The 14,216-nt window shown below is 45.9% G+C and overlaps 1 protein-coding gene across 2 annotated transcripts in view; it reads right to left on the reverse strand.

Annotated features, from left to right (window-relative positions):
- LOC139055919 (3-oxoacyl-[acyl-carrier-protein] reductase FabG-like) overlaps positions 1–14,216 on the reverse strand; it is a 73,958-nt gene that overhangs the window by 13,062 nt on the left and 46,680 nt on the right. For both annotated transcript variants that reach the window (XM_070533565.1, XM_070533566.1), the window contains exon 7: positions 2,802–2,838. In XM_070533565.1, coding sequence (XP_070389666.1) covers positions 2,802–2,838 — 37 coding nt within the window. The remainder of the gene's footprint in view (positions 1–2,801; positions 2,839–14,216) is intronic.

Here is a 14,216-nt window from a genome sequence, read left to right on the forward strand (position 1 = left end):
ATTGCACAGCATAAGCCTGTTATAGAAGGAGGGATGTGGGTCTTACAAGCGTGGAAATGTCGAAAAAAAATTTAAATTTTTGGAAAGCATTTGTTTACGTAACTACAATATCTAACCTACGCGGTATCAAAATGATTGATCTGAAAACACACTCTAAGCATCCGAAAAGTTTTTTGTGAACACGGATGGCGAGAAAGGAGCCCAAAATCATGAAGAAACACCAGAGTCCAAGGAGCCATCTCATCTTTCCCATCCCCAAGTGCTGCCATCTTGATAATGTTTGCAAGCTCAAAGTTGTACCTTTTCATTGCCGCTTTTCCCACCTACGATGACTGCATAGGAACAGTGCAAACAAAAATAAAAATTGTGCTGATCCCACACACTGTGGGAATCAATGTTATGTGAAGCATTTTGCAGGTACTTGGCTATCCAGCATTGTTTGAAGTTCCGCAAAATTAGACCAAATGTTTGTTATTTGAGTGGCTATGTGTATGGGTTGCAAACGTATTTGTGTGTCACAATAGCATCACGACAACAACCACGTTGTGAACTACTGTATGACGGCAATGGCATTGTGCCTATGCTGGCTGTCTGGCACGAGCCTGCGACATGGCGATTGTTGGGTTCTACATATGTAGTGGGCGACAAGCGAGATAAACACGCATCGTGACATCATCACTGACTACATGTTGCACATTCGTATGAATGTATGGCTATGTCATGTGGCATATGTTAAAAAGACAATAGCATCTGTACTTCAGCAAATAAACATAAAAAATTGATTCATTTGGGCAATCGAATTCTGTACAATGCTGTACAGTCTCTGCATAGCATAAGCTGCTAATGCGAAAGTTCTGGGCAAAGCAGGCCGATCCTGGAGATAATGCAGTCTCACACAGCACCTCAAAACATGAACTGTCACAAAGATGACGACAAAGTGGCACAGAGTCCACGCACTGAGAGTTTCAAAGAGCTGGCTGGATTTGAAACAAGATAATCGTGTGCAATCCTGGCCTAATGGTTAGAGCACCCGGCTGCTGTGCTCGACGGCAGAGATTGGATTTCCACATCGGTCACACATTATTTTATTTTTCTTAAAGTGAGGCGACACAGGAACCTACCTACTTAATGCAACCCGCCAAGAATGAGGCGAGGAATGCTTCACATTAGAAATTGGGGGATGGTCTGATGAAGTTTGCAACGCAACTGGCCTTGCTACTGGCTCACCGCACCAGCACGCTGAGAGGAGTTTCCCAAATGGCTGTTTCTAGTGCAACAATGCACCGACGGTGCCATCAGAGTGCTCGTCTACGAGGCCTGTTTCGAAGTTTATTTGTCGATCACACCGTGATCGTAAGCAGTGGTTATTCAATGCTTGTTTTAATAAGCTTGAAACCGGAATTGCGTGTGAAAACCAAAGTGCAACCGTTATCATATTATACGGTGAGAACGAGGACGCACTGATCCCAAGGATCAAATGAGCTGGCGTGCGTGCCGGTGTTCGGATTGTGCTGGATTGTAGAAGACGTCAACGTGTCGTACAGTCCCATATTGCATCGGCAGTTTAGTAATAACTAAGTAAAGCCCTGCGCCATAGAGCCATAGACTATATGACGACGCAAGTATAGTGTACATGCCATTTGATTTAGCGAACCACATAGACTGTAGACGATGAGCCAGCACTTGTTCCCACAACTACCCATGCAGCCATGGGTTCTTGCTGTTTAGACCTCGTTTTGAGAGTAGGTAAATCTACAATGTCACCATTAGTGAAGACAGTGCATTCACAGCACTTGGAAAAGCGAACAATGTGGGATAGTGTCTGTGGCTCACAGTTCATGTGGAACCCGATGCGGGTCCTGTGCGCATACTGTCCACAGCCGTGTCTTCATTGTGCTTCGAGTATCACTTGCTTTTGTGGGCACAAGTTTGCCCAATAAAAGGTTAGTTTTGCGATTCACAGTTTTGCTACTCTGTTCTTCGATGTTACTATAACATGACAGAATGGATAACTGGGCTACTTGGTTTACTTGCATATTGCAACTGTAAAAGCGCACAAGGATGATTACAAAGAGAGTGAACAGGACGAGACACTTACAACTGAAAACTTTTATTGAAAGGAAACAAAGATGTACACAAAAGCGGAGCAAGACGGCTGCTCATGTGTGTCAAGGATCACGGGTTAAATCATTTCAGAGGCAGCGTTAACATTCTAACTACCAAGAAACTTGAATTCCTTAAGTGGCAAGACCGAGGGGTGGCTGATGCAGTTATCTCCTTTCTTCTTTATGCAGAAGGCCTCTGCCATTTCACGGGTTATCTGGTCAGTGCTTCTGAAGATAATCTGAATGTCATTGAAAACAAGAAATTCAAGTTTCTTGATAGTTACACTTTCATTAACTTTTAACGTCGTCTTTGAAATGACTTAACCCATGATCCTTGACACGCATGCGCAGCCATCTTACTCTCTTTTTGTGTACCTATTTGTTTCCTTTCAATAAAATGCTTCAGTTGTAAGCGCCTCGTCTTGTGAATGAGTGAAAATTAAGAAAAAGTATTTGCAGTAAATATTGGTCTGCTTTTTTACCTACAGAATGCTTTCCAATTAATCAAAATCACATCACTTCATGGAGTAAGTCTTTGGCATCGGGGCCATGACTAATATTTTTTTTAACTACTGCAGCTATCAAGCAGATTTGAAATCACTGAAATACCAATCTGATTTCTCATTTAGACTGAACCAATAACTTAAAACATTTTAAAACCCACGTCCCCACTTATAGAAGTAACTGTATCCATACTTCACAGCGTTCACCCGGACACCATCAGCAGCCAGCTCTGAAACAGAAAAAAAAAGTCATATGGACATTAAAACCACATGCTTCAATGTCTGCATAGAGAGTTTAGAAAATGTGCTGCAACACTCAGCATATATGACAACAGCTACTGTACTCTGTTTCATACATAGCAGGCAACACCAAAAAGACTACAGAAACTTCTCTCACTGCTCACATTTTGGACAAAAAGTAGTGCACCACTTATGAAAGGGAAGTATTGGAATGCATCATGTACCCTATTTACTCGCATAATGATAGCACCCCTAAATTTTGTCGTCAAAATTCGATTTCTTTTTATTTCCCGTGTAATGATCACACCCCGAACACGCCGCAGCGATATGTCGTGTGCCAAGTCTAGCTAATAATGATCGTGCTTACCATCTGTAGAATGCTACGCAAACAACTCTTCAAGACAAACCAAATGGTCTGCACGCACCAAACATTCTTCAGCAGATGCACCATTTCATTCCTTTCATCACTTTCTGCACTTCCATGCCAAAAAGAAAAACTGCAACCAAAGTTGCCTTTATTATGTGTAGGCTTTATAATGGTTGTGCTTAACAACAAGAAAGGCGCCTTTCAATTCTTCTCGTCTGCACTCGTGGGCATGCAACAAACCGCGAGTGGCAACGATAGAAGCCACGTTTACACTGGTACGTTAGAAGTTCACCCTATTCATACGCCGATGCTTGCAACACAGCTAAGATATTCGCCCACCCTTAGCAGAAACGTTCCATATTAGGATAGTAGTGAAGACGAATGCCGCAGTTTCCGCAGCATGTCCGCCATGCGTTTCTGTCACTGGCAGCTAAGCGTGCCCGTTTCTGTCCCCTCAAAGTGGACATGGCTACATTATTGCCGTAAGCTTGCCGATATTAACAATATTACTCATTACTGATATGGAAGAAAGTGTTTCAATGCACATAATGTACTCACGAGAAGAAAAAAATCGTGCTTGGCGCATTCGGCTCGCTTTACCAGCCGCCATTTTTGTTTTGGTGTCCCGCACAACATACAGCGGCAGCCACCTATTTTTTGTCCTGTTGTCATCCCGCAGCAAACGTGGGTTGAAAAAAAAAATATTTCTAGAAATTTAACCCGCGTAATGATCGCATACCTGAATTTGCGTCAATTGTTTTGTCAAAAAAGTGCAATCATTATACGAGTAAATACGGTAATTTGATCTAACATTGTGTCTCACACTTTTAAGTCTCAAAATATGCATAGTGTGGGAAGCTAGCGTCATGCGGATCCGCCCGACTGCTCTGTTCACACTCGCATATGGATCAGCCAGACCACTTGTTTCGCACTATCATTGCGAAAAGCACGGCCCCGTAGTCAAGCCTTTGTGGATGTTTTTTTGTCTGCACCCCAGCATTGCTAATATAGGCCTTAGTGAAGTCAAAAGAACTGGTGAGGCTTATACGTTGCTGAATAACAGCCATGTCCTCTGCTATAGAGGCCTGCCAGATAAGAAGCAATATGGAGTAGGATTCTTAATCCATAAGGACATAGTGGGAAATCTTGATGAATTCTACAGCATTAATGAGAGGGTAGACGTAGTCGCAATCAAACTTAATAAATGTGACAGTTAAGTTTGATTTGATTTTTAAATATATTGAAATGGCATGAGTGAGGAAGCCCTATGCTCTGAGGAAATGTACTTTACAAAAAATTGGCTGTCAGATGGTCTGATGGTCAGACATTAGTTCAAATTTTTTAGCAGGTATGTTAGACGGGATCCTACAGTTTTTTTTTACTTAAGTACAAGATTTAAGAGGGATGACATAAGGCATCTGATGAACAAGTGATACAAAGAACCGTGTAGTTCTTTACAGTAGCAGATACAAAACAATTTTGTGAGGGGCAATAAGCCCACACGCACACACGCACACACCAGTGCAAGTGAGGACGCAACCAGATTTGTGCAGAATCCCATCTTGCATAGGTGACGATAGGAAGGTATGCGTGTATGATGAGCAGCTCTGCAAATCTTCTGCCTGTAAAAAATGGTGCAAAGGTTCGTGGAATGCGGTTGTGGATCTGCCATTTCTTTAAGAATAACTGGATTGTATCTGTATGTGTCTTTCGAACACTTAAAAAAAAAATTCCATCATTCCAAATCATGCTTACCATCCATTGAATGCTACACGAATGACTCTTGAAGACATACCAATCGGTCTGTTTGCACCCAACATTTTTAAGCAGATGCCCCATTTCATTCCTTTCATCACTTTACGCACTCCCACGAAAAAAAAAAAGCTACAACTAAACTTACCTTGGCTTTATTACTAGTAGGCTTCATAATGGTTTTGGCCGAAAACAACAACAAAAAAGGCGCCTTTTGATTCTTCTCGTCTGCAATTATGGGCACGCAACAAATCGCGAGCACCAACAAAAGTGGCCACGTTTACACTGATACGTTAGAAGTGTACGCTACTGATGCGCCAATGCTTGTAACACAGCTAAGATATTCACCCATCCGTAGCAGAAACATGCCACATTAGGATAGTAGTGAAGACAAATGCCACAGTTTCCGCAGCATGCCCGCCATATGTCACTGGCAGCTACGCATGCCCATCTCTGTTTCTGTCCCCTCAAAGTGGACATGGCTACGTTATTGTCACAAACTTGTCAATATTAACGATATTATTCATTACCGATACGGAAGAAATTGTTTCAATGTGCGTAATGTATTCACGAGAAGAACAAAAATTGCATTCAGCGTGTTTGGCTTGCTCCGCCGGCCGCCATTTCTGTTTTGGTGTCCCACACTGTTACCATGCTGTTACAGCGGCAGCCGCCTGCTTGTTGACCTGTTGTCATCCCGCAGCAAATGCGGGATGAAAAAAAAAATTATGTATTTTCGCGAGAAATTTAACCTGCGTAATGATCGCACCCCTGAATTTGCATCAATTTTTTTTACAAGGAAGTGCAACCATTATGTGAGTAGTGCGCAAGAAAAAGTAGTAGCGATGCAGTCGTCGCTCACGAATCCCCTTTTCTACTATGTGCAGTTTATCGTGCTGCTTGTGCCATGGGTCGGTCTCCTGAGCTGTCAGCGACGAAACGGCACCACTACTACCTGAGCTGTTGGTGTTGGAACCGGCGATCGGCTGTTGTGGCCTACACGACAAGGACATGCGCAGAACCACCTTCTTCATTACTGACCACGAAAGGGCGTCATCATCGACAGCGCTATCCTACCAAAGTATAAGAAACGGACCTCGGCTACCTATCTTCAGTGGGCACGGGAGAGCGGCAGCGATGCAGTCGTCGCTCATGAATCCCCTTTTCTACTATGTGCAGGTTAGTAATAGCTTAACGCTTTATTCCAAGCTTACGAGTAATGCCTGCCTGCTGCTTCTCCCGTGCCCAAGTGCTTTGTTCATAACAATGTGTACTTGTTACAAAACAACTGCTGGTCAGCGGTGATATTGAAATGAGTCCCGGACCTACCCATAGTGATTTGCTAGCTGCCATTGCAGCCCTCTCTGAAAAGGTGACACACACCACAAGGAATTAATGGATGCCTTCCATGAACTGAAAGATAACCAAGAAGCGCTGGCACACAAAGTTTGTGACGTGACAAATAGGCTGACTGCTCTTGAGGCGTTGAAAACATTGAATGCAATAGATCTGAAACTGAAATCTCGAGCATTGTATCAGAGGTAGCCCAGAGACAGAACGTTTTAATTCAATCCCATCTGGACGACTTGGAAGACCGTTCCAGACGTGACAACCTTTTGTTTTACGGCATCCCCGACAATTCCGCTGAAACATGGGCTCAGTCAGAAAGCACTGTGCGTGATTTGCTCTCAAGACAGCTTAACTTGCAATTATCCGATGGCGATATTTCTAGAGCACACAGACTAGGCAGTTTTAATGACAGCAAACCCCGCCCTATTATTGCCAAATTCTCTTCAGCGAAGCTCAAGGACACGATCTTCTCCCAAAGAAGTAAAATTAAAATCTCCGGCATAACTGTTGGTGAAGATTTCTGTAGATCAACCCGTCAATCACGTAAGAAGTTAATTGAATTTAGTAAGTCGAAGGGCCAGTCAGGTTCACTGCGATATAACAAACTCATCATGAATAATAAAATGTATGCTTACTGTGCAGTCACCGACTCAGTGCGTGAAATAGAACCTGTTGCTAAGACGCATGCGCGGGGCAATGCGGGCACAACTTCAAGTTCATCATAGCTGAGAACCGTTAAGAAAGACGGAAACGATGTATCGCTGCTCTTTACAAATGCACGGAGCATTCTTAACAAACGTGTCGCGTTATCATCAGCCATAGATTCATGCACTGCTGATATAATTGTTACAACTGAGACCTGGCTCTCTGCTAAGATAAAGGACTCCGAAATATTCCAATCTGAGAAGAATTACAATATATACCGCTGGGACCGTGACGTCCGATCTGGGGGCAGTGTACTTATTGCTGTTAGTGACATCTTAGCATCCAAGGCTGTTCCAGTCATATCGTCTTTGAAACTTGTTTGTATAAGGGTATCTATTGCAAATTGTCAATTTATTTTCTGTGCATTGTACCGTCCTCCAGCTGCCTCACCTTCTCTTTTTAACGATCTTTATGATGTCCTTAATAGCCTTGAAATTAGGTTTCCCAATTCGCCGCAGTTTATTTTAGGCGACTTCAACTTTCCCACAATACTATGGAACAACGATTCCACTACCGTAAAAAATGTTTCATCTGAATGTATGCAATTCCTTAATCTTTGTGCTGACTTTAACCTTACTCAACTCGTTCATGAGCAGACTCGTACAACTGCAACATCTTCCAGTATTCTTTACCTACTATTTACAACAATTCCAGAGTTAGTTTCTGAGTTAACTTACCTACCTCCCAGGATTAAGTGACCATTCATTAATTCACTTTACCATAAGAACACGACACAGAAATGCGAAAAAATATAATACGGGACTACAACAGAGCTGATACAAGTTCAATAATAATAATAATAATTAATATATGGGGTTTTACGTGCCAAAACCACTTTCTGATTATGAGGCACGCCGTAGTGGGGGACTCCGGAAATTTTGACCACCTGGGGTTCTTTAACGTGCACCTAAATCTAAGTACAGTGAAAGCTCGTTAATTCAAACTTCAATAATTCGAATTTATGGATAATTCGAACTGTACGATTTGGTCCGGCCAAGCTGCACAGAAGTCTATGTATAAAAAAGTCCGTTAATTCGAACGCGAGAAGGTTCCCTCACGGATAATTCGAACTACGCTCGCCTGGCACACGGCCAGAGAAATGCGCCTACTGCCTACACACAAGGCTGTATTGCCTCCGAAACGGAGAGAACGGCGAGAGAAGGCAAAATCGGGAAAAAATCTAATCGACGCGGGGTCAGCCAGAAGGCAGCGGCGGCTGCCGCCTCTCCGTTCTACGTAACCACCGAGACTTCTTGCCCGTTGCGAATCTCGGAGGCTTTCCAAATCTTGTACAGATGCTAATGTTGTGCGGAGATGGCACGGCAAGCTCCAAAACACAGCGAATCAAGTACGTCGCAGCTGCGCTTGCAATCAAGAACCAACGAATCAGGGCCTTCGCCACCTTCACATGTTCAGCGTCTTTGTCTCAGCAGTCTTCATTGGTCGTGCACCTCTGTTTTCAGCTTAGGAGGTATCGGCCATCGCGATTCATTGTGATGGTGTTAAGCCTCGGCTAACGTTCGTTTCAGTGGACATTGGTGGTGTGGCACAGTCTGACCCAGAGCTTCGACTTGAAGATCACTTTCTGACACGCCAAATTTCTGACATGTCCTACTGCTTCCAAATCGCAGTGTACTGTTGCCCTCCTTCACTTTCGTTAGTTCGAACTTTCGTCAATTCGAACTGAAGCGGCTTCCCCTTGCGGTTTGAATTAACGAGCTTTTACTGTACACGGGTGTTTTCGCATTTTGCCCCCATCGAAATGCGGCCGCCGTGGCCGTGATTCGATCCCGCGACCTCGTGCTCAGCAGCCTAACACCATAGCCACTGAGAAACCACGGCGGGTAAGTTCAATAATAGCCAAGTTAGGATTATTTACAGAAGGCTATATCAGCAACTTCGGCAAACATTCCACAGAAGAAAACTGGACCATGTATAAAGAAAATATTCTACATCTGGTTGAACTATATATTGCAAAAAAGAAAATCATCTACAATTCCCGGTCACCATGGTTCGACTCTTCGTTAAAGTGCCTATCAAATAAATAGAAAAGAATGATCCATCGTGCAAAGCGAACTAACAATACTGATCATTGGGCAGCATATCGGCGAGTTCATAAAGAATATACCTGTGCGATTCAGTGTGCAAAAGATTCTTTTCTAAACACCCTGCCATCGATACTTCAAACAAACCCTCGCAAATTTTGGAGCATTGTCAGTGGTTCAACAACACGACCCATACCGTTATCTGGTAGCGATGACACTATCCTTCCTCTTAGCCAGTCTTGCACGGTCTTAAACAATGCATTTGTTTCCGTCTTCACAACAGCTGCTCCTGCATTATTACTCCGTTTACCTTTACTGACCAAAACCTTCCCCCTATGGACCCCATTGTTATAGATTGGGTTGGCGTTACCAAGCTCATTGACAATCTGAAGATCTCCTCTCCGCTGGTGCTAACCTACTCAACTCAAAGATGCTAAAAATAACCACAGTGTACTCAGCAATCATACTCTCAAAACTTTTTGAACATATCCTCATATCCTCTACTGAAACTTTTTGAATAGGGGTTACGGTGTTTCACATTACCCAGTGACTAGAAGGTGGGGAAGGTGGTCCCTATCTTCAAATCGGGTAATGCTCATTCAGCAGATAACTATCGTCCGATCTCACTGACTAGCATACCATGCAAAATGATAGAACACATCATAAATTTGCAGCTAATTGAATTTTTGGAGAACAATTCTTTTTTTACTAATTCTCAACATGGATTTGGGAAAATGCTTTCGTGTGAGACCCAGCTACTAATGTTTACTAATGATCTATTTATAGCTACTGACCTTGGCTTCGATATAGACTGCATTTCTCTCGATTTCGCAAAGGCATTTGACTCAGTACCTCATGACTTACTCCTTTTCAAGCTTAGTAAACTTAATATCAACACTAGTGTATTTAACTGGATTAAAGACTTTCTTTCAAACCGTACTCAACATGTAACTGCTAACGATTATTCTTCTGCTCTTTCTTCTGTTACGTCCAGCATACCCAAAACAAAGGGTCCAGCATACTGGGCCCTTTGTTGTTTCTTATATATATAAATGATCTTCCTGACAGTATCGTTTTTTCATCAATTAAGCTTTTTGCAGATGACTGCGTAATTTACAACAAAATAACAAATTTATCTGAATCACTAAATATCCAAAAAGATCTCGATCAAATATCTTTATGGTGTGACAAATGGCTCATGCAATTAAATGGTAATAAATGTAAAACCATGAGAATAATCTGGCACCTTCACAGTACAAACCACAGTTATTACCTTAAAGGAGCCCCTTTGAATCCCGTTAACACCTACAAATACCTTGGCATTAATATTGCTACGGGATAGTCTTTCCAATGACGAAGAGCCGAGCAGTAAGACGACGACGACGATTAGAAGCTAGCGCGGGCTGTTGCCTTTTGGCCAAGCGCAGTGTATTTTATTGTAAATATACTTGTACACAGCATTTCGTCTGCGTCTTCCTCCGTAACATATCTGGTGGAGGTGGACGTTCCCTGTACCTCGTCACGGAGCTTCGCAGTGGACGGTACGTCGAGCCTTCCTTCATGGCTCCCGGCAACGACAACCCGACTCCACCAGCTCCGACACCTGCTGCCACCTCGACGACCTACATCACTCTCCCCACTCCCCGTGATCCTGGCGTATTCTCGGGCAAAGATGGGGAAGACGTCGATGACTGGATCAGCCTGTATGAACACGTCAGCTGCAATAAGGGGTGGGACCCTACTATTATGCTCGCCAACGTAGTATTTTACCTCGGTGGCACACCTAGAGTTTGGTATCGCACGCACGAAGATGAGCTCACCAGTTGGGATTCACTTAAGACACAGCTTCGAGACTTGTTCGGCAACCCTTACGGTCACCAACTAGCCGTGCAGAAGGCGCTTTCCGGCCGTGTGCAGACGTCAACAGAGCCCTATGTCACGTACATTGAGGACGTCTTGGCTCTGTGCCGCAAAGTTGACACCCACATGACTGAGTCCGACAAGGTTGCCCACATCCTCAAAGGCATTGCCAATGACACCTTCAGCTTGCTCCTTTGCAACAACGTAGCGACGGTGGATGCTGTTATAAAAGAGTGCCGCCGTCTGGAACTCGCTAAGAGCCGACGTATTGACCAGCAGTTTGCCCGTCTGCCCAACATGCCAGCGACATCTTCCTGTGCCGACACTCCTTGTCCCAACAACACTGCCGATGTTACCAGGATCATCCGGCGTGAGATCGAGGCCGCCTATCCGGCTGCCTTCGACTCCAGTCCCACCAACACATCTGCAGTCACGGGCTCACTGATCCAGGATGTTGTCCACCAAGAGTTCGAAAACATGGGTCTTCACACCATCTGCCCGGCCCATCGTCCTGACACCCGCCCGGCTTCTTTGATTCCGCCCCGTCCCGCATCTTCTTACCCACCACGTTTCCGAAACCCATCTGCATGGCGCACTGTTGACGACAAGCCCATTTCTTTCCACTGCCATTGAATCGGGCACATTTCTCGGCACTGTCGCAGTCGCTGGAGTTCCCCGACCCAGCTTACTTATACTGCCTACTCTCGCCCCCCAGCTGGCCCTTCTCGTCCCTATGCCGCACGCTCCGATAACGCCGCCGCTGATTCTCCTGCACCGGACCGCTCCTATTCTCGTTTGCCTTCACCCCAACAACGCCAATCTCGCTCTCCCCAGCCCATCGCTCCTATTCGTTGACTCCCTTCGGACGCCGCTCCCAGCCGGAAAACTAGATGATGCAGCGCCTCCAGGTGACGCTGCATTGCTCCCTCCGCCGCCATATCCTCTACTGACGTTGCCCACTCATCTGAACCTTCTTGACGTGCAAGTCGACAGTGTTTCTGTGTCTGCACTCATAGACACTGGGGCGCATTTGTCGGTAATGAGCGCGGATTTTCGTAACCGGCTGAGGAAAATAATCACGCCCGCCACGACGCCTGTTGTCTGTGTCGCCGATGGCGGAACAGCCCCCGTAATTGGTATGTGTGCCGCCCGCGCCTCCTTCGCCGATCGCTCAACAATCGTGCTATTCACAGTCATTGCTCACTGTCCTCACGACATCATCCTTGGCTTAGACTTCCTCTCTGCACATTCTGCTCTCATCGATTGCTCCGCCAGTACTCTCCGCCTCGACCTGCCTGTTCTCGATCCCGCTGAACAACACCCTACTCGCCTCAGTTCCGTCGACTTCGTTCGCTTGCCACCTTCGGCACTGACTTACATTGACTTCGTGTCATCCCCACCAGTCCCCGACGGTCACTACATCGCGGCTCCTATGCAAGACGTCCTTACACACGGCATCACAGTACCTCATACAGTTTTATCTATTACGGCGAATTGCATCTGCCTGCCAGTGGTCAATTTCGGCTTGACGACACAAGTGTTGCCACGCGGGATGTCTCTGGCCCAACTTTGCTCATTCGAGGATCACTCTGTAGCATCGATTTCAGTAGAAGACCATTCAGCCGATCCTCCTCTACCGTCGCAGTCGGCAACTTGTACCATCGCCAATTTGCAGAAAATGATTGCACCCGACATGCCTTCCGAGCACGCCCGTGCGCTCTACCATGTGCTGATTTCCTACCAAGATATTTTTGACTTTAATGATCGTCCTTTGGCTCAAACAACAGCTGTCAAACATCGCATTAATACCGGCGATGCCCCTCCTATTCATCGCCGCCCGTATCGAGTATCACCGGTTGAGTGTCAAGTTATTCACACCGAAGTTCGCAACATGCTTGCCAAGAACATTATTGAACCGTCATGTAGTCCATGGGCATCACCTGTTGTGCTGGTAAAAAAGAAGGACGGCTCATGGCGCTTTTGCGTGGATTATCGGCACCTTAACGGGGTTACGAAAAAGGACGTGTATCCCCTACCTGAAATTGATGACGCCCTTGACTGCCTCCACGGTGCTCGCTATTTCTCCTCTATTGACCTTCGCTCCGGCTATTGGCAGATTGCCGTGGATGATCTTGACCGCGAGAAGACTGCCTTTGTAACACCCCACGGTCTTTATCAATTCAAAGTGATGCCGTTCGGTCTATGTAACGCTCCTGCCACTTTTTAATGCATGATGGACTCCCTTCTTCACGGTTTCAGATGGTCCACTTGCCTGTGCTACTTGGACGACGTTATAGTATTCTCCCCAACATTTGCTACGCACCTCGAGCGCCTCTCAGCAGTCCTGGATGTTTTTCGGCGAGCCGGTCTGCAACTCAACGCATCGAAGTGCCAATTCGGCCGTCGCCAGATTACCGTCCTTGGACATCTCGTTGACGCGAACGGAGTGCAACCGGACCCAGGCAAGATCCATGCTGTTACGCAGTTCCCTGTTCCGAAGTGTGTCAAGGATGCGCGCAGCTTCATCGGCCTTTGCTCGTACTTCCGCTGTTTCGTGAAAAATTTCGCGGCCATAGCACGACCACTAACCGAGCTTTTGAAAAAAGACGCCCCTTTCCAGTGAGGCGATAACGAGGCCTCTGCATTCTTGCTTCTAATCGACCTTCTCACAACGCCTCCCGTTCTGGCCCATTTCGATCCTTCTACGCCTACCGAAGTCCGTACTGATGCCAGCGGTCATGGAAATGGCGCAGTACTGGCACAACGCCAGCGTGGCCACGACCGTGTTATCGCTTATGCCAGCCGGCTCCTCTCGCCCGCGGAGCGCAACTATTCCATCGCTGAGCGTGAGTGTCTGGCCCTAGTTTGGGCGGTTGCGAAGTTCCGCCCATACTTATATGGCCGACCCTTTTCCGTTGTCACAGTCCATTACGCGCTTTGCTCGTTATGCTCATTGAAAGACCCTTCAGGAAGACTTGGTCGCTGGGCCTTACGCCTCCAAGAATATTCGTTCTCTGTCACCTACAAATCTGGCCGACTACACAAGGACGCTGACTGCCTGTCTCGCTACCCGGTAGACGAGCATGACGACGCCGACAGTAGTACCGCCGACGGCATTTTCTCTGTGTCTGCCTTCGCTAACATCGCCGATGAGCAGTACTGAGACCTATCGCTGCGAGTACTCATCGAGCGTCTGCGCTCTACACCTACCGATGCATCCGTTCGCCGATATGTCCTCCAGGGCGGCATTCTGTACCGAAGGAACTTCCTCCCTGATGGCCCTGATCTT

This window comes from Dermacentor albipictus, chromosome 2, assembly GCF_038994185.2.
Source record: "Dermacentor albipictus isolate Rhodes 1998 colony chromosome 2, USDA_Dalb.pri_finalv2, whole genome shotgun sequence".
In the NCBI taxonomy this organism is placed as follows: Eukaryota; Metazoa; Arthropoda; class Arachnida; order Ixodida; family Ixodidae; genus Dermacentor; species Dermacentor albipictus.